Below are 26434 nucleotides of genomic sequence, written 5' to 3' on the forward strand. Positions count from 1 at the left end.
AGATTCTTGTAATTAACAAGGAGTTTGAGCTACTAAGTCTAGATGTTGTTTTGTATCCCAGTTGAAGTTCCAGCATCCCATGTTACAAAATCATCAAAGTTTCTTTTACAAGTTGCTTTTATCCTTCAGAGGTTCTGTCCAGTCATCAAGCTTTTGTGTCTGGCTTGTAGTGTTTGCATCCACTGTTTGCATCCTTTAAAAAAATGTGTTTATTGCAAGGGCGGGGAAATGAATCACAGTCTTCACCAACCTACCAGAATAAGTAGAAATTTCAAATTGAAAAAAACCCAGCAAACTAATTTTTCAATTTCCCAGTTTTTCAGGTGATTAATATAAAGTTCATCCACTTTTTACTCATGACCTTTTGCTGATCTGAGAGGAGGGATGACGCAGTATTGCTTGGTGTAATCTGCACGGCTTTTTGTGGCTCTCGACCCCCTCGGAAGGCTTTTTGCTGCGGAGCCTGGGCCCGCTTGCCTAGAACGCGGCTGCAAGGCCCAAGAATGCCAGGAAAGGGAGAAGGACGGTGTTCTGCTGGGGGAGTGGTGGGTGGAGTGTGACTTCATAGCCCGCCTGCCTTTTAAATGTGTATGAAGGAAAAGTCAGCGTCTCATACTTTTATATGGGTAAATGCTTTAAGGAAACTTGAAAGTAAAACCTGTTGCTCACGGAAAGCTTTCACAAGGTCAGCGCTTGTGTTGGTGAAGGTAGTTCTTACTAACAATGCACACGCTGCTGTGGTTCAGTTTAGAAACTGGTTTTCTCATGTAGCGTGTTTTTATTTTTAAAAGATCTGAAGAAAGCACCACATGTTTTATGTTTTTCCTATACAAGTTTGTTCAGAAAAAAACTAACAACTTTAAACTTTAAATTTGTCTTGTACAAATATTTGCATTTTCAATTTTTTTTTTTTTGTCTGGAAGTATTTAAATATTTTAATACTGTAAATCAAAAAATAATCTGCAGTGTCACACGGTCATGCCTGCCAATTGTCCGTAGTAGTGATGCAGATTAGTAGATTTCAGTCGTGCTATAATAGAAATCAGTTGCTGATACATAGGGTCGAACTGTGCAAAGATCTGCAGGATGTAAGCACATTGATGTGCTGCCTCTGAATTGAGGTTCAGCGATTATCTAAATGTAATTATTGCTGTGAAAGGTGTTAATGTGCTAGACAGGGAGTGCAACTGAGAAATGCAGTAGCTGAGGTTCGTTATTTTTTCAGAGGCTTCAGTTCATTCTTTAGGTTTGTGCCTTAGTCTGGCACAATCAGTACTGGATCATTGCTATGCTCTAAGCAGCTGAAATGGAAAATATAATCTCCTGTTAGTGCCTCTCAAGTGTGGAAGTTAATCTAGATGTTTAAAATCTTGCTGGTTCATAATGTGTGAAGGTCACAGTGCTCTGTGGAGGCTCGTCAAACCTCCACTGCCTCCTCTTGCCGTCTTAACGAAGACAAAGCAAATCCAGTAGTTATGCCAATTTTTTTATTATTTGGTGACTTCTGTAAAAGTTTCCCATGATGTCATGGTTCCTGGCATCAAGTGTTCGGTTTTTCCTTATGCAGAGTGACTGCCCCCTCATCCCGGGGGATGAAAGAGGAAAAGGGAAGTCTCGCTTACAGCAGTCAGCAGGGAGGGCTGAGGGCTTCAGTGTTTTGGGGGTTTTGGCATCTGTTTATTATTGAATTTTGAACTTAAAGCAATCTCACGTGTGCACTAGAGTAAGTAGCAGTTACCTATAAACTTAGTGTCTGAAAGGCAAGAAGAGAAGAAGATAAATGGTTACATGCTGACTTTAATTTTTTCCATTTGACAGGTGCTATACAGAGCTGAATCTGTGGAAGCTTGAAAGCTTTGGGATTTTTTTTTTTTGCTTCTCCCTCCTTTTTCTGCCTTTTAAGTTGGAAATCATTAGTGCTTTTGGCAGGTTCCTGATGTTGCTTGATGTTTAGATTGCCTTTTTTAACTTTCTGCTTTATTGTTTTTGCATGGGCCCAGACGCTCTATATTTCCAGCTAATTTCCATTAAGCCTGATTAAAACATCTTGTTAATTTAGATGACTCATTTCAAAATGTTAAATAGAAACTGTGGATCATCAACTTATATTTAATGCTGGGTGGTCTGAAGATTGAGGTTTGTCACTTGCTAGTCCTCTCATTGTCTACTGAGTTAGATTCATACCAAGATTAACAAAGTCTTAAAAAAACTTTTACTCCCAGAGCTTCCTAGTTATTCCAGCCTTTGTATTAAATATGGTCCTGTAAGTTTTAATGGAGTCAGAAATTGAAATGTTAAAGTGTATTTGTAGTCATCTGCTTTGCAGACTTTACATCAGTAAATCATTACAAAAAAGTGTTCATCCAGTGTTTCCTACAGTTGAACTAGGAAGACCTCTGTCTTTCTGACCTAATCCTTTGTAGACACTTTCCATTATCAGCTTTGATTTTTGTGAGTTGCTTTTTTCTCCCCCTTTGGCTTGTTAGGTTTTGTAGTACTTTTTCTATCTGCTTAACATTTTCAGTGATGTCCTAGCACAACCACATCTGTCAGGTCTTGGGGCTTGTGTTCTTTTTCACTTCTGCAACTTTTTGGCTTATGGTTGGGAGTTCATAGTTGTACTTTGTTTCTATAGCTGTATATTTTTGTTAATAACATTTAATTTCTTCTTTAGCTTAAGCTATGGAGGAGGACATTCATCACATTCAGAAACAGATCTTCTTCACAGACAGACATACACAGCTTCTCATCAGCTTCCTGGATACTCTGCTACACACCATCCTACTGGTAACTCTCCATATCATGAGATTACAGTTTAATGGGAAAGAACCCACCTGTTATGTAATTTAGATTCAAGTTGATGAATTATTTTTATTTTCTGAGTTTATAATCAGAGGGAATTTGTCGTACAGGTGATGGCAAGTGGTATTAGAAAAGCTGACTGTAGTAGAAGGTTAACAGTCAGTTGTTAACTTTTATCAAAATGTCATAAGTAGAAAGGAAAATTTAAGAGGGGGTTGTGTTTGATAACTTATTGTTAGTTCGTAAAGAAACTGTGTTTATACTTTAAAATACAGCTTTTCAGGATTTGGTCTATGCGTAACGACCAAACATTAAGTATGCCTTAAAGCCAGCTGCAGAAATGCTGATTCGTTTGGACTAAAGCAAATAGCAAAAATAATGAAGGTTGGAACACGCTGTTGCTAGTGCTTACGTGTGCAAACTACGGCCTAGTGCTGGGGAAAAGTTAAAATTTGCTTTAAGTATAGTAACAGGTTGGGCTGTGTTACATCTGCATGAGGATCTGTCTGTGATCCTGATACCCTGTCTCCACGTCAGGAGAAATCGGGGCATGACCTCTTCATGCTCGCTTTGCAACCCAGTCGCTACGGAAAGGTTGGAGCCCACGTGCTGGCTGGAATAATCCGCAGTCTCTTGGCCAGGTCCTCAGTCAGGATGCTGGAGGGTCAGAACTGCAGGGAATGTTTCAGGGTGCAGACCCTACAGTCTTGGCATAATCTCAGTTCCTCAGAACTCTGGATCTCTCCAGCGTGTCCCACTGAGCCCCCTATCATTGTCAGGTCTGAGCAACAGGGAACACACAAAAGTGTTTGTTGAAACAGGGAATGCAACCAGAACCTTTTTTCTTGTGCAAGCTGCCCAAAGTGGGGAAAGGTTGGTGCAGAGAAGTTCAAGCCATTTCAAAAGGGATTCTGAATTTTTAAACAGTTCGTAGGAAAAAATGGAACAGTGAGTCTTTAGATGAAGGGAGAATTTTATTGGGGCATCTAATATTGTTTTCTAAGCATTATATTTGACATACATTTAATAGTAGATTAAAAAATATATACACAAGTTCTGGTTTATGGTTGCAACACTATAAAATAGTTAAATACTGGAAAATCAATGTACTTTTATAATATTGCTAATGTTTCCTGGGTTATTTTTAGTGAATTATGAGTGTATCTCCATGTTACTTGATTGAGTTTCTTGTGAGTTCATCTGAATTATCTGTTCTGTTTCATTTCCCTCCATCCTCATCCAGGTCTTTCAGGAATATTTGATACCAATATGCACAGTGCTGGAACTAACACTAAGGAAACTTCTTCAGTTATGAATTTTCTCTCTGCTATTGAATCTCGTACCGCTCAGGCAGTTTCTACAGGATCTACCCTTTTGCCACAGTTCAGGGCTCCTTCCTGGCAGACAGGTGAAAAACTTTTCTTGAAATAAAAGTTTGTCGTGATTATATTGAATGTTTGGGGGAATTTGAAACAAAAATATCCTGACTAACTGAAAAGGCACATCTTCTACCTTTTTTCTATCTTGGTATTAAAATATCTCGGAATCAGTGAAATTGTATTAGAAGAATTATATTAAAGAATAAATATGTGAGCCAATGTTGTAATTGTTTAAAAGGAATTTAGATGTATAGGATATGATTTTGTCTGCATCACATTTATTCTCCAACTTTTTTTGGAATTAGTCTCACAAACAGCGTAAGCTTTTTCAAGTAGACTGTGTACACCCTAGCAGATCTTTCACTCTCAAGTTCTGTTCCCTGTCATAGTGGTTCTTCTGTGATACTGCTACTGGAAGCCTATGGGTAACCTCAACCCTTTTATATGGAGGAGTAACGAGCAAGATTTTCTCAGAAGTGAAGTCTGAGATGTATGTTACATAGAAATAAGCAATCTAATTTACGAATCAACAAACGTGCCATCTTTTTTTGGCAGACTGACTGCCTTCCATAAACCTCCCCTATCTGTCAAGCATTCTGTGCAGAGCAGGAAACTTGGCATATTTTGAGCTTGCTATACACAGCCACACCGCGATAAGTGGTGTTTCTGCATCTTCAAGTAGCTTCAAGATACAGTTGATCTTATGTAGCGATTATGCAGCTGTGCGGTGAATCAGATCTATTCACTGATCTGACAGAAGGTGTTTGGGTGCTTGGTTTTTTTTTCCTTTGGTGGGACCGTTTTTCACCGTACCAGCAAGCTGATCTGTGTCTCTGCAGCTGTATGATCGCTGCTTCTGCTTTAGGGAGGGAGGTGTAAGGTAGGAAGAGGGAAGAGCTGAACAATTCTTTGTTTGACAGTTTGCACTCGGCCTATTAAGTGTAATGTGCAGCTGCATTCCTTGAAGAGGTACTCAAAAAGATGAGAAGAGAGAATGTGGTGCTTTATTCACCATGGACAAAAGCAGATATGTGGGAGCACAGATGAAGATGCACGCTGTTAGTCTGTCAAAAATCTTAGTATAAATCAGTGGTGTTGTAGAGTTTTGATGACCCATCCTCACATCAGCTTGTCCGCTGGGAAGAAATCTTTTTTTCTCTTCGTCCTAGCATTTTCTCCCTTGCAGCCTGCCTAACAGTGAGTTGCGACGAATGGGGAGACGTGCTGTGGGTCGGGTTTGATGTTGATACCAGTGATTGAGAGACTTCTCAGTACTCATTACTAAGACCTCATCAGTAAGCCCATTTTCGATATTACCAGTTCTCCGAGCTTTCTGTTCTAATTTAATACTTTTGCTACTTTTCTGTATCCCTCAGTCCTCCCAAGCGTCTTTTGAGAGTTTTGTCTTCTACAGTCTTTTTGGATGAGGGAAAACAAGTGCACTTCACTCTTCAGGGTGACCTTTCTTTAGAAGAGTTTTTTGCTTTGGTTTTTTCTCCAAACCCTGCAGCTGCTGATTTTTGGGGGAAAACAAGAACAGTATTTTTGCTATATTGTCCTTCCAAGTCTTCCTTTGGTATGTGGGATGTATTATCAGGGTTCTGATTTCTTAGCGCAGTTGGGGGAAGGAGTGTCTGCACACCACCTACTACCTTTGCCATACCTTTTGTCTACTCCTCTACAAAAGTAAAATAGAAATACCAGTAGTTCTGCCATAGTAGTGCTTCTGTGACTGGCTCTTATCTGATTTAAGAAATTACCTGTGTAGGACGAAGGGCTTTAATTTATGGGAGAGATAGAAGTAGTACAGACTACTATAAGAAATGAACATCTGCAGTTAAAATGGGTATAAAGTCTTACCCTTCTTTGATACTTCCAAATTAGTGGTAGAGATCAGTAAAAGAGAAGGTAGTTGTACGTGATATTGCAGATTTTTAGAATAGGAAGGGGGGAAAAAAACAACATTAAAACACTGCTCTATGCTTTTTTACTCTTAGAAAGACCTTTCTGTTGACTAATGAAAAATACCTTGGCATTCCTTCAGTGTCACATCTCTTCGTATCAGTTTGTCTTAAACTGAGAGGGAGAAACAAAGACTTTCTTTCTCAGCTTCATCTGAAACTTCCACAGCAATTGTGTGATTAAGTTGCAATCAGGACTTATATCTTAAAATGAAAATTGATTTGTTATTGAAATATTTGTCTCAAAACAAGCTTTATTTACTGAGAGGGTTTTTTTTATTGATTCTTATATTAGCCAAAGCTAAAAGCTGTTTTTAAGTATCCAAGAAGAACTGAAAAAGGTCAAATTATGCCAATGATTTTAATTTTTTCTGATTTGCTTACCCTTGTAAGCTTTCCAGTGGAAACTGATTCCTTTAGCAGAAGTTTAAGCCTCTCTGAGAATAAACTTGCCTTCTTCACTTTCCTTCACAGACTTTCGAATTAGTACGTGAACTTCACCATTACCTGCAAGTTACAGGATGAAAATCACTGAGTGATATGGTTGCCTGCTGTAAGCCCCAAAGCTTGCAAGGGAGTTTCACATTCCTGTTTCAGTCAGTATACTAGATTCTGTTGAGAAATCTTGTTTAAGCCAGGATGTCATACCAACGTTCAGATGCAAATAAGTAATACTATACTTGAGTTTGATAGTTGCTGTTGCACTGTGCAGATAGTTGCTGATTGTGGCTATTTTGGACTCTCACTTTAGAAAGCATACAAATCACATTTATTTTCTGTACTAAAATTCAAAGCGCTTCTTTAAGAAACATATATTGCAAACAGCTATTAGCTGTTTCACTCTCTAAAGTCTGAAATGTTTGCATAAAGTGAGTTATAGAAGTATGATGAAGGTAAATGCAGGAGATGGAATTGCCACGCTATGTCCGTATTACAATTGCTAAAGAGTAATTTTGCCTTTTTACTGTATATTAGAGGTGACCAGGGCTTTTGATCAGTTGACCTCTACTATGAACTTCTTTTTAAACTGAAATAAAAGAGATCCTTCAGTTTAAAGGCAGAGTTGGTCTCGTACTTTCTTTTTGTCCACAATTTGCATTATAAGGATATAAGTTTTCCCCCTTGGCAGTTCAACTTAGGTATAGAACTCGGGATTCTTAAAAAACCCTGTACTTGCAGTTTGAAAATTACCCACAATAAGTGCCTCCTGTTATATGTTATTGTTGAAAAGGATGGTGATTTTAAAGAAGGTTATATTTGTGAATGCTGTAAGATCTTAGAATTAAATGAGTTACAGAAATGCAGAGGGTTGTAACTTGTAAAGCTCCCTTATGCTCTTTTTCCCTTCTTGTTTTGTTTTTTGTTTTTTTCAGGTATGCATTCCTCCACAGCCACAGAACTATTCGTTACTGGAGCTTTGCCAACCTCTGGAACATTTCCACCGACATCTGCTTTATCAGCGTATCAGCATCCCAACACTTTCAGCAGCAGAAACTTTGCTACTACCCCTTCTCTTTCTCTTCAAGATACTACTTTCAGTGCTACGTCTAATGGCCTCTTAACTACCCATGATCCTTTATTACAGATTAAAACATCGCAAGGCACAGTTCCGACTGCTTTGACATTTGAGCGCTTGGGCAGTTCTGTTTTGAGTGCTAGTATACCACCTCAGTCATCAACGTATCGTTCTGCTCAAGAATCGGCACCCCATCTTTTGCAACCTCAATTTAGTTTGTTGCCTTCAACCCTCGGAGGAGCTCAGCAGGTTTCTCAGGCGTATAGCACATCTGTCTTTACTGGTTCCACTGCTTCTATTGATAGAGCACTTCAGCGAGAATGTAGTGTTATTAAACACCATCAGCGGCCTTCAAGTACTCAGTCTGTTCAGGCTCAACTGACTGTTTCACAGCATTCCTTACACAGCTACTTAACGAGTACAAGTGGAGTTAATTTTCAGGACACTTCGAGGCACTCGACGTTATCCTGCAGTCCAGTTGGAGATGTTACTCAGGTGAGCAATGGAGGGCCACAGCAGAAGACTTCTCAAGTCACAGTGGAACTTGCTCAGTCATACACATCTGCAATTCCATCACCTGGTTTTCCATCTGCTTCCACAGCAAAAGTGAAAAACTGTTCCATGAAGCAGCCCCCAAGGTCAACAAAGACCCCCAAACCTCAAAGTGTAGCCCCTGCCGTGCAGACACAAAGCTATGCCAAAACTGCACAAAACCAGAGTTCTGTCATTACAGGCCAAGCACAGATCTATTCTACAGCACAGCTCCCAAGCCTCTTGTCGGTCAGCCAGTCTCAAAACTACATTTCATCCCAGGCTCAGAATGTGCCACCTGTCAGTCACTCGCAGGATTTCTCATCCAGCAAGGTTGAGAAGCTGCCCTCACTGTATAAAACGTTGACTTTTTCTGGGCAATCGCAAACTATTACTTCTGATAGTCAAACTCTAAGTTACTCGTCAGAGGAACAGGTACTGACTTCAGTTCCAAATGAGGACTACTCTGGGCAAACGAGGGAGCTTTCTTCAGTCAGCCAATCTCAGAGCTACTCCTCTAGTCACTCTCAGGGTTTATCTCCAGTTAGCCAATCCCAAATTAGTTTTTCATCTCAGTCACAAGTTTTGTCAGCAGTTAGTCCTTCAGAAACCTATTCTTCAGGGCAGTCTTTAACGTTAACATCGCCTTCTCTTTCCTTTAATGCCTCTCCTCGGATACAAACTCTTCCGGCCTCGAGTCCTAATCAGAGCTATATTTCATTACATTCTTCTCAGAACTCTCAGTCGCAAGAATCCTCCTCTCCACAGTCTCAAAAGTTTTTGCCAGCTGTCCAGTCTCCTCCATTTGCATCCACAACTCATTCGCAAACGCTGCAGAACAACAGGCCTTCCTCAGAAGCAAAGTTGTATGTTAAAAGGAAGTCTGACTCCAATCTGTATGCCTCGTCAAAACAGGAGGAGGAATTATCAGTGCAGGATATGCAGGCCTTGCAACAGCAAGCTACTCTTGAATCTTCCACTCAGAGGCTAACCGATGAGGAAATCGGTGCTCAGGATGCATCCTATAGGGTCTCAAAAGCAGATGACAGATACTCTCAAAGTGTAATTAGAAGTAACTCTCGCCTTGAAGACCAAGTTGTTGGACTTAGTCTTCAAGGAACAAAAAAAGACGAAAGAATGGTCAATTCTGTGGAACAGCTTTCCCAACATATTGGCCATATCACTAACCTAAGCCATGATATAAAAAAGACAACTAATTTAATGCAAACGACACAAGTGACTGTGAGTGCTAAAGAACTAAACCAGCAACATTCTCTTATGCATAAGGTACATGAAAATAAAGCTCAAGAACAGCAAGGCCGAGTCCTTAGTACACCGTCGCAAGTTCAACCTCATGCTTTAAGACATGGCCATCAACTGTGTTTGCCTAGTGCGCAGGTACTTCTTGAGTCAGCCTGTGACTTGCAGATTCTTCATCAGTCAATACTGCAGTCGAGTTTAGGACAAGTAAAGGCATCGCCGCAAGTGCAAAGAATACAGAGTCCTCAACAGGTGACGCATCCATTCCTTCAGATGGATGGCCATATTATTCAAAGTAATGGGGGTCATTCTCACCAACAGCTTCATACTCAGAACTCAGAAGTAATGAAAATGGACGTTTCTGAGAACTCAAAACCACTGCAGCAACATTTGACAACAAAGGATCATTTTACTCAGACGAATCAACATGACTCAAAAAATCAGTTTGTTTCTCTTAGTTCAATATGTTTCCCAGAATCTATACTTCTCAGTGATGAGAGGAATATATTGTCCAACGTAGATGACATCTTGGCAGCGACAGCAGCAGCTTGTGGAGTGACACCATCTGACTTTGGCAAAACAGCTTCTAATGAAGAGGAAATCCAATCTGTGGAAAACAGTGAGGAGTCTAAAACACAGTTCCGGTCAATGGATGTAAGACACGTGTCTTCTGGTTTCAGTGCCTCACCTGCTGTAGCGGGAAATCCAGCAAGTATAAGCAATATTTCTCTGAACGGAGGCCAAATCACTATAAATCTTGCACCAGTGTCAGCAATACAGACAAAAACTGTGAACCTTGATCAACAACACATTGACGCTTCTGATCAAAATGTACCAACAAGAATGACCTCTCCCACCCTTGGCCCTGGTCAAGAAGAGCAAGAACAAGGTGCTCTTCCAGTTAAGAAGCAATCTAGTGTCAGTCATGAATCTGAGGAAGATAATGATGCTTCTGCTGATGGTGCACTAAATGCAAGAGACACAGAATTTGTTTCAAGTGGTAAGAGCCTAAGTGAAGAAAGCGCTGCTTCAGAGAATGATTTCAATATGGGTGGTGATGACGGTACAGTAGCAGGCAACCAGTCAAAGGGTCCATTGCAGCCACTATCTGTGCCCCAAAGTGGAGATGGAACCATTAGTAGAACTGAGGAAGAATGCCAAGATTTACCTCAAGGGAACCTTCAGAAGAAAAAAAGCAAAGGAAAAAGCCAAAACAAAAATGCTGCAGAAGATGACAGTGCAATTCAGAAACAGGTAAAAAGAAGTGGACAATGTAAACGTCAAAATTCAAGAGGAAATGACTCATGTTTGACGTTTTCTTCTCCTGTTTCTGAAAGTTGTTATGATACCTACCAGCATCAGGAAAGAATGAGGCAAAAAATTAAAGAAGTTGAAGAAAAACAGCCTGAAGTCAAAACAGGATTTATTGCATCTTTTTTAGACTTTCTGAAATCTGGGCCTAGGCAACAGTTTTCAGCTCCAGCTGTACGAATGCCAAACAGAACTAGGCGACCGGTTACCCAAATAGTTCGCACCCCTTGCCTGCAGTCCTCTGCAAAGCCCCAGCCAGCAGCAGCAGCACCTGTAGCTGCTGAGGTTAGTGGAGAAAGTCCAACCAAAAAAGTTGATGAAGAACTTAAGAAAAACTTAGAAACGTTGCCTTCGTTTTCTTCTGATGAAGATGATTCTGTGGGGGGTAACCACGATCTTCAGAAGAGCATCTCTACTGCATTGTCAGCCCTGGATGATACATCGGATAGAAAGAACAAATCAGGTAAAACACTTACTACAAGTGCATATGTTGAAGGAGATTTCTATAGCTGATGGGAAAAAATAAACAATAATTTTAGCTATCTTCAGGTAAAGGTTTTGCTTGTAATCGTGGCCATAATTAAGAGTTCCATTCAAAAGATGTGTTGGCTATGAACTCAACTAGACTTTTCCACAATTAGAAAATACATAGATAAACTTATTCATGCTACTTAAGCTAAGACATAAAATACTGGAAAAAGATGTGGGCGATGCCATGGTGTGAGCTTCTTGCTGAAGCTTGTTGGTTTTAATAAGCCATGTTCTGTGTACAACTTCCTAAGGAAATATTTCAAAGGTGTTTTGTTGGGTGGGCATTTCCATTACTGTTTTCTTTGCGGTGATTTCTTTTACAACATTACTGTATATTCTTTATTATTCGTAAAGATGTACTGTTTACACCCCCAATTTCTTGCATTCACCTTCCTGTTTTGTTATGTACATTATACAAGATTCTTAGTAATGACTTCCTACTTGCTGATGTTTGGAGAATTTTCTAGTGATTCCCTCTCCTGTCTGTTTTCGCACCTAAGTATGGAAAGACAAATATTAAAACACAGTCTTTTGTTGATAGTATTAAGTAGCATATGTACATTTATCTGCTGTTCTGAAGAATGTGTAAATATACTTGCGGAACTAATAATGCTGTATTTAATTAAAGCTGTCTAGCTTTCCCTGAACAAAGAAATACAACGTATTTGCAATAACGTGATATATCCACACGAACGTATTTCATGGCTCAGCAATTTTACTGAAATGAATTAATGAATCTTCACATATCGGGTGTATAGCTTTTGTATTGACACATTAATTTGATATTTAAATAATTTGTTTTGAATCACTTTTATTAAAATATATGTAATCTTCTGGGTTTTTTAAGTGAAAAAGTGAACAATTAACAGTGATTGTAACAAAATTGTAAAATGATTATCTTACGTCTGAAGCCAGTTTCCTAAGTGATATTAGTGATTATGCTATGGCTAATGTAACTTGATTTCTTTTAGATCAGCAAGTCAGAGTTAAAACTAAGGCTTATAGAAGTATAAAATAATAACTAAAAAAGATTCTGTTTTTTTGAGGTGAGAAAGAGTAATTTTGAAAAGTGGGAGTTCTCTTTGGCATAGAAGAGGAGAACAGTGTTCTTTCCTTGTCAGTTCTCATTGCTGACCTCAGTTAATATTAAAAGTGATTAGGATATTGCCAAAGTTTTAATGTGGAACTTCCGGTTACATTATCACAAGATACAAATGATAAACATCCAAAAGTCGTACAGCAAATGTTTTAATATTTTGTGTGTATTTCTCTTTCCTTCATTCAATTAAAACAGACTTTACTTCAGCAGGTGGAAAGCGAGATTGAGTGTTGTAACCTTTACTGTTGTATTTGCTTATTCACACAAAGGACAGCAGTATTTCGTGTTGGTAACTGTCAAATTGTTCTCTAAAGCTTTCATCTTCGTTTCTAGATGCGAACAGACGCAGCGGTTTAATACAGAGGTATACTAGCTACGGTATTCTGGTTTTAGTTAAGGTTTAGTTGTGGCCAAGATAATACTTCCATTTTAACTCTTAAAACAGACGTCTTTTGTAAAGTAGTTGCTTTGAATATGTTTTGTAACAGAAAAAGAAAAATAAATCTAGTTCCAATTTTATATTGCTAATCCTTGGTAATTTGTTTAACTAAAATTTGGAATTCTTTCTTCAGAAGCTGAAAAAGTGGCAGTTGCTGCTGCTGCCGCCAACACCACCACTGCCGTGATAAAGCAGGAATCTCTGCAGACTGCTGCTCCTGCAGTCAGTGTGCAGGAGAAAATGAATCCAGCTGACCCCTTAAAAGTGGCTCAACAGGACGCTGTGACGTTGGACCAGTTGGCAAAAGTACAGGCAACCGTTGCAATCGAAGGCTGTACTGATGAGGAGAATACGGACAGTGGAGGAGAGGGCATGTACAGAGAACGTGATGAATTTGTAGTGAAGATTGAAGATATAGAGACACTAAAGGTAATCTGAATACTTGCTGTGGGAGAGAAAAAAAGAAAAATCACAAGAAGTTCTGCATGTGAATTTAGCCTCAGGAAACTGCTGAAAGGAGAAAGGCTGCAGATTAGTTTTATGTTCTGATGTTCCCTCACTGTTCCCAAGATGCCTTAAAGGTGTCTTTCATATGCAGGTTTTAAATATGTTTTGTGCATACGTGACCCATTTTATGCTACTTACATAAAGTAAATCTGTGTGCTGGTAACCTCTCCTAGAACTTGGCATCACTTTTTTTAGTAATAAAAAGCACGATTTTTTCACAGGCTGTTGACTGTTGACTTCAAGATAGTAATAAATTTTCAAGTGTTAAGGTGTTGAGGAAATTACTTTTGGACTTCTGCAAAAGATCTTGGAATCGTTTTCTTCTTTTCTTGGAAGAGGCTGAGCTTGCTATTCCAACAAGAAATGGCTTCTATAAGCAACCAGTACAGCTCTTCGCGTGAATTTGTGGGAATGTTCCTCATCGTCTTTGATTTCTTGTTTTGTTTTTGTTGCTTCTCCATTTTGAATTCTTGTTCATGTTTATTTTGCCTGTTGTTGCTGTCATAGCCAGCAATATTCTTACCATTAATTTCTAATATTTTGATTATTAAGTGTTCATTCTCTTGAGCTTGTAGGATTTCTAGAGAATTCTCATTAGAGCTACTAATTACAAATTTCTTCTTAACATAGTTTACTTCTCAAAGTTGATGAAGAAAATAACTTTTTTTAAAAAAAAAAAAGTTAAGTTGCACTGAAAGTGTAAAATCTGGTGTACTAATTTGTACTGAACTATTTCTTTTCACGTTAGAGCAAACATCATGCTGTAACCTACCTGAGCTTCTGTTACAGGATCTCTTGGGACCTGCAGGCTTTTTGCAACTTGTGATTCTTGCACTTTTGTTTTTAAAAAAATATTTAATAGAGCAAAAAAATAAAAAATTGGAAAAACGTTGTCTTCTTTTAAAAACTAAAGTTTTGTGGCTCAGTTGCATGGTGCATGAGTTAGGACAGCACACCGTGGGCAAAGCTGGGTGGTGCAAGTTCGTCACTGTGGCAGTGAGATGTGCAGATTGCATTATATTTATTGTAGTTTGTGTCATGCTGTCTTGATGCAAACGGCACACAGTGACTAAGGGTTTGGAATTTTGAATGACTTCAGTTTTTTCTCTGGGTAACTTGCTCAAAAAATTCAGTGCGCAAACTGGGAGAAAAATAAGCAGCTCTTAGCAAACAATTTTATGTTCTTGCAGGTTGCTTTGCAAACAGGAAAAGAGCCTCCAGCTATTTGGAAAGTGCAGAAGGCTTTATTGCAAAAGTTTGTTCCTGAGGTGCGAGATGGACAGAGAGAGTTTGCTGCTACCAACAGTGTGAGTCTTAAAAATGCCTTATGAAGCCTCAGGGGAACTGATTTCCATCATGGAGGTGTAGGAAACAAAGTAAAATGGGATTCTGACATACATACTTAGCAAGTGGGTTTTTTGAGGTTAAAAAGGTTTCTTGATTTTCTCCTACTCTAAAATTCTCTTGAAATACGCTCATGGGCACGTTCTTTGCTTTCCAGCATGAGTTCTTTGGTATCATTCAGGCTGTGTAAAGGAACAAGTTTTCACAACCAGAATGAAGTCAGTGGAAGCAGGTTTGAGAACCAGCTGCTTTCTGCCATGGCAAGGATACCGATGGGATAGAATTTCAGCAGTCAGTCCTCTTTGCCAGGCAGACAATCCTTTTAGGATAACATCCAGGAAGGATTAAATAAAAGGCAGAAAATTAAGCCCAAAGTAACTCTTGCCTCATTTTCTTAATTTATAAATATTATGTGGAAATCCATTGGATTTCTTAAATTATAAATGCTGTGCTCATCTTTGTTTGTAATCAGGTTGTTTGTAAACTATTTTCTGTAGTATTTAAAGTTTTAATTCTTAAACGGAATAGCTTTGCTTAACAGAAACACTTCTGTTTGTTTTTTTAATAGTATCTGGGGTATTTCGGGGATGCAAAAACAAAATACAAACGAGTGTATGTGAAGTTCGTTGAAAATGCAAACAAAAAGGAGTATGTCAGAGTATGTTCAAAAAAACCACGAAGTAAGCCTGTGCAGTCAGCAAGGTATTTTATTTCAATTTGTTTTTTGTTTTTCCATATTGTTTTGTTATTAAGAACACACATATTTTAATAAACAAGACTTGTAAAAGACGCTATCATGCTTTAAAGCTTAGCTTGTTTTGTCTTCTCACAACTTTGAATGATACCTGAAGATTTTTCATTTAGTACAGATAAAGAATTTTTATTTAATACAGATGAGTTTTCTTTATCAGACATTAGTAAACAATAATAAAAAATTTACAGTGCTCTTCATTTAAAAATAACTGAGGTTTTAAGTCCCATTTGCTTTTGAAAGCAATGCCATCAGATAATAATTTTTATAAAATAATCATTATCTTCAAACTAGCCAGGCTTTTGGTACTCTGTTTTTCTTGGGCCACAGAAGATTGTTCCAGCACCTGTTCCCTCAGTGCTCTGAAACAAACCTGTCTGTTTACAAAACATGGTCGTGATTAGCTTGTATCCCTGTGTTCTTCTCTGAGTACTGTTTTTGGCTTTTTTTTCTGTCTCTCTGGTGTTTTTGCTGCATGATGTATTTCTGGAAAGTGGTCAGGCTCCCCTCTGTCTTTGTTTCACAAAGCTGGATTAACCAAGGTCTTTCAGCTTCCTTGGCCAAGGCAGGCTTTCCATCCCGCCAGTCATTCTAGTATCCATTGCCTGCATCCCTCTCGGTTTGAAATCTCCACTTCTGACAGATGGCTAGAATCATTCTTAGTGTTGGACCAGGTACTAACAATGTTTCTACTGTACATTTCACTGCTTTCCCATTTGGACAAAATAAAATCTTGCCTGACACTTCCCAGAATTGTATTCCCCACTGTGTTCTCAAAACTAGTGTGTTATTAGTCCTGAAGTACATGATTCTGTATTTACAATACTAACTTTCCTGTTTGTTTTCCTATTGTGAGTGGTGGAAAGAGAAAAGAGAGGAGTGTCTAGTTTCTTATTCCAGTCCTCAAGATGCTACATTTCCTGCAATTTTACCTAGATAATATTCTCTCCTATCTTTTTATCGAAACAATATCCCAAATTCACTTTGTCAGTGAATATAATTTTCAAGTCTGTTAAGTCTGATTATTTTTTCATTAAATAATAAAATGTAATATTAACTCCAACCTCTTATAGCTCATAAATTCTACTAACGTTGGATAATAATTGTTAAGCATTATATCAAATATATCATAGGATAGTGTATATGCCCTATTCCTAGTTACATGTGACAATGAAATAAGTATATATAATCTGTGGGGAATATATTCTGGTTAAATAAGACTATAGCGATTTTATTAATGTTGACACTTGTGTGGTGATTATTTTCATAAAGATTGTTTTCATGGTATTACAGGACTATTCATTCCAAACCTAGTAGTAGCAACAACAAAACCCCTGATCCACCAACTCCAAAACCAACAGCAGCTAAAATCTCTTCTGTGAAACCCAAAGCTAAACAGCCAAAGGTAAAGGCTGAACCACCACCAAAGAAAAGGAAAAAGTGGAAAGAAGAATTTTCGTCTTCCCAGTCTGATTCATCACCTGAGGCCCAGAGTGATGAGGATGGTGAGCGAGATACTGTTGGTAGCATCTAGGCCCATTTGAACCTAACTCAAAATAACATTATAAAAATACGTTGTTTGCTCTTGCAAATTTTTCTTTACTAGCATCAGAACAAAAAATCAAAATCTGACAGTGCCACGCAAAATTGATTTCTTCAAACTTTTTACTTGTTCTTTGTGCGTGAGCCAATGTGTGCAACTGAAGTGATCTTAAATGTTGTTTATTGGTTAGATAAATATGTTTTTACTACTTGCTACGATGGGTACAACAGTAGGGAGGAGGAGCTGATTTTATTTTTCAGTACATCTCAAGAATCAGATTCTTCAGGAATTTTCAATTGCAACTCCATGTCGTGTCTGAAATAACATTCCTGCAATACCTCCTTGCATGCAGATTTACCATTTGTACCAGGTTTGGTGTTCGTACCCCATTTTGGCATATAAGCCATGGAAGTTTGAGTATTATTTCTGATTGTACTGAATTTTCATCTCTTGGGATACCAGTAGGGGTCACTTGTGTTTTAAGAGAGAAACTCTCAGTTTTGAAAACTACAGATATTTGCAGGATATTGAAGGAAGCAAATCATTATATTCCGATTCATTTTCAGAGCTTGTACCTCCAGCTCCCCTTGTTACTCGCTTTTTGAACACACGAGCTATGAAAGAGACTTTCAAGAGCTACATGGAGTTGCTTGTTAGCATTGCCTTGGATCCAGACACAATGCAAGCCTTGGAAAAGAGCAATGGTACAGTATGTTTAACATTTGTGTGTTTTTATTAGATTTTAAAGTTATTAATCAGCAAAGCAAATGCGTTTTTTAAAAAAGGAAACTAAAAAAAGCCTCACCAAACTTGTAGCTATGTACCCACATTTGAAGAGCACTTTACATAAATTACTTATGTATATGCATGTATATATATATATATTTACACTTTGAATAATCAAAGTAATTTGGAAGTACTGTTCTTGTCTGCTTTGTTGCATTAGGCTTGTGCATGAATGTCAGAACTGAGCTCTTTGTTCCTGTCTTCTAAAATCTTAGCAAATGCTTATTTCTGATTATGGTATTTCAAGTGGATGTTTACTTTCTTTTGAAGAAATACTCTTATAACTATAAGTAGTTCTTGATTTTTGCTGCTATTAGAAATTTTTCTCTTCGAACTCTGAAACCTTAAAATTCTGATCAAAGGCAATTGTATTCCAGTTTTGCTTTGTGGGAAAAATGTTTGGACTTATTTACTGTAGTGGACTCCAGGACACAAGTAAAAATTGTCCCATTTCTTGACATTTAGCAAAACACTCATAAAGATCCCCAAAGAGCAATCATTTTGCATATTATTTAGTTGCAAGCTGTTGTTTTGTACTATATTCTGTTTGCCTGTATTAAAAAAATACCAAACTATTTCTAGCTCTCCTTTCCTGGTTTGCTCTGACTGTGCCTCAGTGCAGGCTTACCTCAAGGTTTGATCTGTATTGCTTTATCTTATATTATGGTCTGTATTGCTTTATCTTCATTTTTTCTTTTCAGCAAAGAAAAGTCAGAGGAGCAATGCGGTCACCAATTGAACTGCATAATATCTAGACCATTTTAATAGGCTGATCCAAAAAGGGATTTTTCTTTGAAGTTTGAAATCAGTTTATGTACAAATTGCATTTTTATTTTTACTTACACATTTTAGGTGGAGTGTTGAAGTATAGATTGAATAGGAATCTCGTTACTGTGTGTCTGTTAGTATCAACTGCTACATTTTTTTGTGCATGTCTTTTTAGATGAGCTGCTTTTGCCCCACATGAGAAAAATTGATGGTATGCTGAATGACAATAGGAAAAGGCTGCTTTCCAAATTACGCTTGGATCATACTTTCAAGGTATTCTCTTTTAAATTCTAGGATTTTTAAGGTAATATTATAAGTAAGTCATTGAATGCGTACCATGCAGGTATAACTTAAAACCCAGAAGGCAAATTTGTAACAGAAGTGAATATGGATTTGAAAGAGATGCTAGAAATTCAGTGCTTGTTAATGTGGCTTTTGGAGAACATTTTGTGATGGAGGAGCTTATACTGCAAAGATAAAGTTCTAGTTTTACTCCCCATGCTTTCTGGTTTGTTCTGAGGCATTTTTTTCTTTTAAGCTTCTCAAGTTTGCCAGAAGAAAAATCTGTTTCCTGTCCTTCTAGAGCTTTTGGTTAAGTGACTGTACTGCCTGAAAATCTTAATAACATGAAATAGCTATGCTGTGGAGCAGATGTCTGAACTTCTTTGAAGTAGAGAACATGGTCAGAGTAATTTAAAACCAGGACAGAGGGACTCGAGAACAATTCATCTGTGCACCTTTTCTTGTATCTTCAGCATGGAAGGTTAGGAAAAGTGTGAGTAACAAGCCCACGTTACAGCAGTTTTGATGTGGTAATAAAAAACAGGTCTGAATGTGGACAGGGAAGAGAGCAGCTGTCCCAACAATGGGAGGATAAATCACTGCTTCCCTTACCACTCATGCTCCAAAAAACAATGCAGATTTTGAAAGTGCAGTAAGGTGAATTAAAGGCACTTGAAATGCAGTTCACTCCCATGAGTCAATATGTCTTAAAAACTTGCCCTTTTTTTGAACAAGCCATCTGATTCACTGTTCATAAGTTTCTCTGCCTTACGGATATGGTAATATGCAATTAAACTGGTATTTTGCAAAAGCTGGGGCAAAACCTGTGAAAATATTTAGGCATCCAATCGCTGTTACAGTTGGCAAACTTTCTGTGCCTGACTAGGCACTAAGACCTTAGGCATCTCCAGGTAACTTGACCTTAGAGATTCGTGGGTAGAAATAAATGGAATGGAAAACATTTTAAAAGGTAAAAATAACCTATTGGTGCCTTTTTGGCGCTTTCTGTTGAGTGAATCACAGATGATAATCTGAGATACAGTTAAAGGATCTGATTTTCTTGAAAAATTAAGAGTAGTCAAGAACAAGTTTTTCAAACTGCATGTAGTTGCTTGATCTGAAAAACAACTTTTATCGGGTCTTTGTGGAAGAATAAATTGTTTCATAATAGGCTGCACTCTTAATTTTTCAAAGAAAAATGTCCAGTTTATCAGCAATCTGGGTGACTGGCCGTTCCTGAATTTTTCATAATCCTTTTTCTTTATATAATCCGTTTAAAGAACGCTTTGGAAAACTTTCCTGAACTGACAGTGATCACTCGGGATTCTAAGACAAAAAGTGGAGGAACGTCTGTGTCTAAAATAAAAATGAATGGTAAAGCTTATAACAAGAAGACACTGAGAGCTTCTAAATCAACCACTAAATTAGCACAGGTGAGTGTTTGCAGGGTTTATTGCTGCCACCATCTGACTTAGGATAACTAGTTATATAAAACACTGCTTCATATATTAGGTTTTTTTGGTAGATTTTTGAAAATATAAAATCTCTGTTGAATTAGATGCTTTTTCTGTAACAAGAGAACGTTTAAAAACCCAACATTTTAAGCAGTATATTAAACCATGGTTTTAGCTCATCTACAAAACATAGTATAGTCCGGTAGGAAATATACCAAAATACGTCAAAGCAATTATTTGAATGAACTACTCAATTTCTGAATAGTTGGAAACAAGTATGTTTACAGAAGAAAACGTCTGTCATGTCTCTTTCTGGGAAAATAATGTGAATTTATGTAAAATAACTGTTCTTTTTGCAGGAGTTTACAGTAGAGCCAGAAAAAATACAGTTGTATTCTTTGTATCACTCACTCCACCATTACAAGTATCACATATATCTAACATGTAAAGAAGAGGTAAGTATTGTTCTCTTTGAGATACTTCTACATTCATTGAGGGAACTTACTGAGGGAATTGAGTCCAACTAGAGGGACTATTCTCTTCTTTTTTGTAAATGATTATGGATTGTGGCTTCCTATTTTAATTAAATCTTTATGGCAGGGAGAAGGGTGTGCTGAGCACCTATGTTGCCCCCTAATAGGACAGTTAGGAAGGAGGCTTAAAAGGTTTGTGTGAGGTCAGTTTCTCTCAGTAAAGGGAAATATTCTTCACTGTCACCCAAAATAAATGAAACAGATTTTATCTGTGTGTGTAACTCCTTTTTGTCTTGGAATGCCCACTGCTTTTATTTTTCCTCCAAATCCTTGTGGGAAATATTCCAGGTAGCAGAAATACAAGAGTTGAGCTCTGGCTCAGTTTTTAAGAAATGTATTTTTGGGGGCATATATCTTTGTTTTTAAAGCCTAAAGGTTTTCTTCAAAAGAAGGTTCGTATTTAACTGCAGAGTATTATGAAAATGAAAATTCTGAAATGCTGGCAGCCTAACATATGTATATATGTATGCATATCTCTCTCCCCTCCACCTTTTCTTTTTTAAAATAGATTTCCTCTGTTCAGAAGAAGAGTGCGGATCTAGGACAGGAAGAGATTGTGCAACTGTGCATGAAAAATATAAAATGGGTGGAGGATCTTTTTGAGAAGTTTGGTGAACTTTTGAATCGTGTCCAGCAGAAATGCTCATAACGAAAACATGTCCCAAATCTCATATTTTTCTACGGCACTAACCTGATGGAACAGAAAGCTCAGAGAGGCTCTAATTTCTTTTACGATGCCAGACCGTGTTCTTGTTTGTAGCCATTTTCATTTCTCTTTATGGAACTTTGTGCCTTGGCTCTTGCTAAGGAAAAGTGATGCTGCCAAGGAAATCAGTCCTTTGGAGATGGAACTAAACAAAGCCTAACCACATTTTTAACGTGAAGAATTATTTTCTATTTTGTAAACTGTTGGATAACTTAGTTTTATTTTCAGAAATGTTTTTGACAAGTGATAAAGCATGCACTACATATACTTTTTCTTTATTGCTAAAAAGATAACAACACTTAAAATACTACAGATTTTTCCATCCCTGACAAAGCAACAGAAAAGTCAGCATTGGGATGAACTAATTTTCACATGTCTGGCCACCAAATTTAGAGTTTTGTACATGTTATGAACAGAGCCAGAGTGACATCAGTTTCTGCATATGTGTATTGCCATCATAAAATCCAGAAATGTCATAATGCTTTATGGACTCCTTTTACTATTATCATGTTCAGAAGACTGAACATGGAGTTGGTGCAATCCTATGACTGCTTTTTGTGTCAAATTATATTGTAATGAAAGACAATGACCTTAACTATTTTCCCTGTTTTGAAGAAAAAAAATATTTTCCTTTATACTGTGTTTTTTTTTCTTTTGGAAAAAAATTTTCAATTGTACATTTTATCTCACTAATAGTTGTATTTTTCACAGAGAAAATATTGTGGTTAAAATTGTTTCATGTATCTTTGTAATACACTTTCCATGGTTTTCAGTAAATCCTATTCATTTATATGTTGATTTCGTATTGTAAACTATATATCTCAAGGTAACCCTTTTGTTTATACAGGTTTGCTTCAGTGTTAACCAGAATAATGCATACTAGACTAGTTTTGCTTTACGTGTAGTTGTGTTAGACACTGCAGTTATTTTCTGATACGTGAAAATAAATTTCTTACTAAACTAGCACTTGATTAACCGAGAGTTTAAGTGAAGAGCTACTACACTTTTATCTTTGTCAACAGAGATTGATGATTGGATAGACTATATGCAGTGTTAAACACAGCTTACATAATTGTTTGTAGAACTGGCAGTTGCAGAGCTGTTCTCTTTTTGGTGCCTTTCAAGTCTTCAGACATCTTTGTAGCTTTTTCCCCTCCAGTTTATTAACAGTAGTGCCACTAGTCACACTCAGACAATGAATGTAATGGGCTCTAATCAGGAGAACGTTTTCTTTAAATTTGCCAGCGGAATGCCTTACTGAGTCATTCAGAATGGATGTGTACTCTCCTGGCGTCCTAAAAAAGTAGTTGTGTTTGGTCACTTTTCAGACAGTGTAGAAAAAAAATTCATTCCTGTATCCTTTCACTGCCACTTAGTGCCTTAATTTCAGCCAAGAAAGCGGGGTTCACTATTCATTGGCCAAATGAAATAATGTTCATTGCCATGTGACCTTTTTTCCAGTTACCCGTTTTGATCCTATTTAGTTGTTAAATATTCATTAGACTGTAGAGCTATAAAGAGTTTAATGAATAGATGTGGAAATAAAATTATTTGATCTTGAGTAATAAAATAGAGGTTTGAGTATTAAAGTATGTACAGAATTTTAGCTGATTAGTTTTAGAACCTTGTAGGATGTTTACCATATTTCCAAAGCTTTTCATCTTATAAAAGCAATAATTCTCCTTTACAATTTGTATGCAGACTACAGTGAACAGAGATGGGTATGTGTCCTTGCCGTTTTTAAAGTCTCTTTGTAGTAGTTTTGCTTTAAAAACGCAGGTCACTATGATGTTAATAGTCGCGTTGTGCTACTGCTGTGTCTTCTGTAATCAAGGAGAGCGAGGTGGGTTTAGGAATAACGTGCAGGTTGCTGGAGCAATCGTGAAGCTAATTGGGAAGAGTAGCCACAGGGTTGAAGAGTTGCTGTTGTTTCAGTCGTACTATGTTTGAATCTGGTAGGAGCTGGAGTTTATATGGCGAAACCAAACAGCAAAGTTACCAATATTGGTAGCAATCAGCTAAAATTACTTTAATGTAAATATGCACACTGGAGATAAGTAGAAATGTGCCTGGTATACTCTTTAATCAATAGCAGGGGTTCCCAAATTTGCTTAGTGTTATTCCCTTATTGATGGGAGTCGTTGGCAGTGGTGTGGAGTCACGAGAGGTATTTGCTTGCCCGGGCAGAGTTTTGTTTGGGAGTTCCTAATCTCTAGTTGTAAAACTGAGTAGGACACAGACTGAGGGAACAATCGAGTTGGCTCCTTGATGAGGAGAAGGAAAGAAGTCGTCAGACTGTCTCACACATCCCTTCCTAATGTGACTGTGAAGAAACTGAGAAAGATCTCTGCTTTCTAAGTGATTTCTGTACTGCTGCTGTATGCTTACTCTAGATTTCTGAGTCTAGAATTAGCTTTAGGAAGCTACTTGTTTTAATCATAGTCCTTAGAGGCTGAAAAAAGAAATTAGAGGCTTTTGGAGTAGCTTGTCCCTATTTAAAGAACAAGGTAATTTTAACAACAACCATCTAAGAAAACCCACACAAAACAAAAAACTGGCCAGGATGCTCTGCACTGCCATACAAGGTGACCTGGCTTTTTTTGGCTGTTTTATTCCCAAGGCCAGTTAAACAAGCACTGTGCCTGTACAAGACAGGCAACACTTGTCTTGAATAAAAGTAACTACCCCAGGCCATTAAAGATTAATATAATGGAGTTTCTTCTTTGTCTTGGGCTGCAAAAACGGTGGCTGGACTATTAATTTACCAAATTAGAATAGGTAAAAACATGGAACTCTCAAGTATGCTGAAGGGTCGTAAATCAAAGTCAAGGTTTCTTAGTGGGATTGAAGAGGGTTTTTATACTGAAGCAAACTTAGAAAAAAGTCAATGTACGGATTAATTTTTTGCACAAATACTTTGCTTTGTTTTGTTGCATTTTAGGTAATTAATGCTGCACCTACACTGCAATTTTTTATTTTTTCTTGAAAGTAACAGTGAGGTCTTCATCCCTTCATGTCTGATAGTGGAAAATGCGTACTCATTTGACTGCGAGAGAAGATGCACTAGGAAGGAACAAAACCCTCCTTAGACTATGAACTAGCAAAACAGAAATTAAGCTAATTGCATGATGAATTATTTGGTCTATAATTCCACTGGTTTTTTCCATTAATATGGTATCCCTGTTTACATTGGCTTTGTTTTTATTGAAATACAATATTTCTCTGAAAGGCAGGTTTTCTTTGAGATGCTACTTCCAAAGCTTTGCTAGCAAAAATCAGAGACAAAATTGGATTGAGAAACTGTTTCTGAAAATGGCCAAGTACTTTAGGGTCTTGGAAGTTCTGTGGCATGTGTTGTATTCATATGTTGTCGAATTGAAATACTACTTTTGAAAAAAAAAAAGTCAGATCTTACAGGCTGTCTTCCAAGTAAATGATTTCCATAAGGAAATATATTTTAAATTTTATTTAAATATTTACTACTATTTAAAACAATTTTAAAACAGAAAAGCTAATACTACGGTCACAAAATGTCAATGTGTCGTCAACCAATTCTTTTTTTGTTGCCAACACTTGACATTTGGTCTCTCTTTACCCTGTTAGTACCCTGTGCATTACACAGGGCACATTCTGCCATGTCTTATTGTTTAAGCTAATATTAACATGTCATTGGTAACAAATGCATGTTTTTCTACATATCTCCACATTTGGCAACAATGAAGCTAGGGCTAATTAAGAGACACTTTATGCGTTCTTAGTCCAGATTTTCAGGTGGTCCATAATACAATGTATGGAAATGTGAAAAAGGACAGTTTTGTACCATTCATGATGTTATTAACTAAACCCATTAAAGTGAAAACACTTTTTAAACAAACACCTTATAATGCTTAGTCATTTATTATTAAAAGATCAACCTTGAAAAGTTATATCGTTGGGGAAGAAAAATTGGCAGGTTAGGCTACATTTTCTGATTTCAGTATGAAGGCTACATTTTCTGATTTCAGTATGAAGAAGTACAGTTCTAGAGTTTGGGGGTTTTTTTCATTATGTTGCATGAATTGATCTGTCTGGTTGATCTGGTTTTTTACATATATGGGTTCTAAATGTTCTGAATTAATTTTTACCAGGTGACAGCCAGGTCTTAAACTGATGTGGTAAGTGAGGAGCCAGACAGTTGGGGTAAGAGAGAGACTACTGCTGTGATTCAAGTGTTCTTTAGCGGTACTTTAGTTTTCTTTTGTTCTCTTATTTGTTAAATGATAATACCGTGTCTGGGTACCTGTGGGAAGAAATGGTGCTCCAGAGGATTTTAGTCTTTTGTTTGTTTGTTTTCTCATTTACAATTAATTACTCTAGATATTCTTAGAAATGTTTTTCCCACACACAGAGGGCTGAACTCCCGTGTTGTGGATATTGGCTATAAGATAATGGTGGGCCTTCTCTGAGGCACTTGCTTGCAGAAAGAGGTGAATGAATCTGAAGAGATCAGGTATTTTTTTTTTACTGTGTATATGGTCGTGTAATGGCCCCAAACCAAGATGAGTGTAAAACGAGACATTTACCTGTGGAGTTGATAATTGTTTTCTCCAAAAATACCTTTGGAAAGAAGGCACAGAGAGTGACCCTCTGTGGCGTGGAGGCTGAAGCTTTTGGTTCTATGTTCTGGATATAGTTTATGATTTATTAAGGGGTTTTTTTTAAAAAAGGAAAGAGGCAAGAAGCTGAATATACGCAGCTTTTCCAAAGAGAACAGCAGCTCCTACGATCATTTGTTGGTAAGTATCTTAGGCAATCAAAATAACTTGCTTTGCATTGGGTATTTGCCTCTCCTATAGAAAACCCAACAAATCTTTGTTTCCTTCCCAGAAACTAAAGAACAGAAAACTGTCTTAAAACAATTTTAATTTGATCTCTTGTAAGAACACAGCAAT

The 26434-nt window shown here is 37.5% G+C and overlaps 1 protein-coding gene across 1 annotated transcript; it reads left to right on the forward strand.

Moving 5' to 3' along the window:
- Positions 1 to 2704: 2704 nt before the first annotated feature.
- Positions 2705 to 22110, forward strand: QSER1 (glutamine and serine rich 1). The gene is made up of 12 exons (XM_009877019.1): positions 2705 to 2787; positions 4046 to 4210; positions 7516 to 11223; positions 12963 to 13258; positions 14527 to 14643; positions 15249 to 15382; positions 16725 to 16936; positions 17541 to 17678; positions 18704 to 18801; positions 20091 to 20243; positions 20624 to 20719; positions 21306 to 22110. The coding sequence occupies exons 2-12, from the start codon at positions 4072 to 4074 to the stop codon at positions 21444 to 21446; spliced, it is 5232 nt and encodes a 1743-aa protein (XP_009875321.1). The 5' UTR covers positions 2705 to 2787; positions 4046 to 4071; the 3' UTR covers positions 21447 to 22110.
- The last annotated feature ends 4324 nt before the right edge of the window (positions 22111 to 26434 follow it).

Source organism: Apaloderma vittatum, unplaced genomic scaffold (genome assembly GCF_000703405.1).
Source record: "Apaloderma vittatum isolate BGI_N311 unplaced genomic scaffold, ASM70340v1 scaffold43239, whole genome shotgun sequence".
NCBI classification, from domain to species: domain Eukaryota; kingdom Metazoa; phylum Chordata; class Aves; order Trogoniformes; family Trogonidae; genus Apaloderma; species Apaloderma vittatum.

Excerpts from the sequence above, each read along its gene's own strand:
- QSER1 (XM_009877019.1), top strand. The coding sequence starts at position 4,072 with ATGCACAGTGCTGGAACTAACACTAAGGAAACTTCTTCAGTTATGAAT. Across the intron at positions 11,224-12,962 it reads GGATAGAAAGAACAAATCAG|AAGCTGAAAAAGTGGCAGTT; the intron begins GTAAAACACTTA and ends TTCTTTCTTCAG. Across the intron at positions 20,244-20,623 it reads CAACCACTAAATTAGCACAG|GAGTTTACAGTAGAGCCAGA; the intron begins GTGAGTGTTTGC and ends TTCTTTTTGCAG.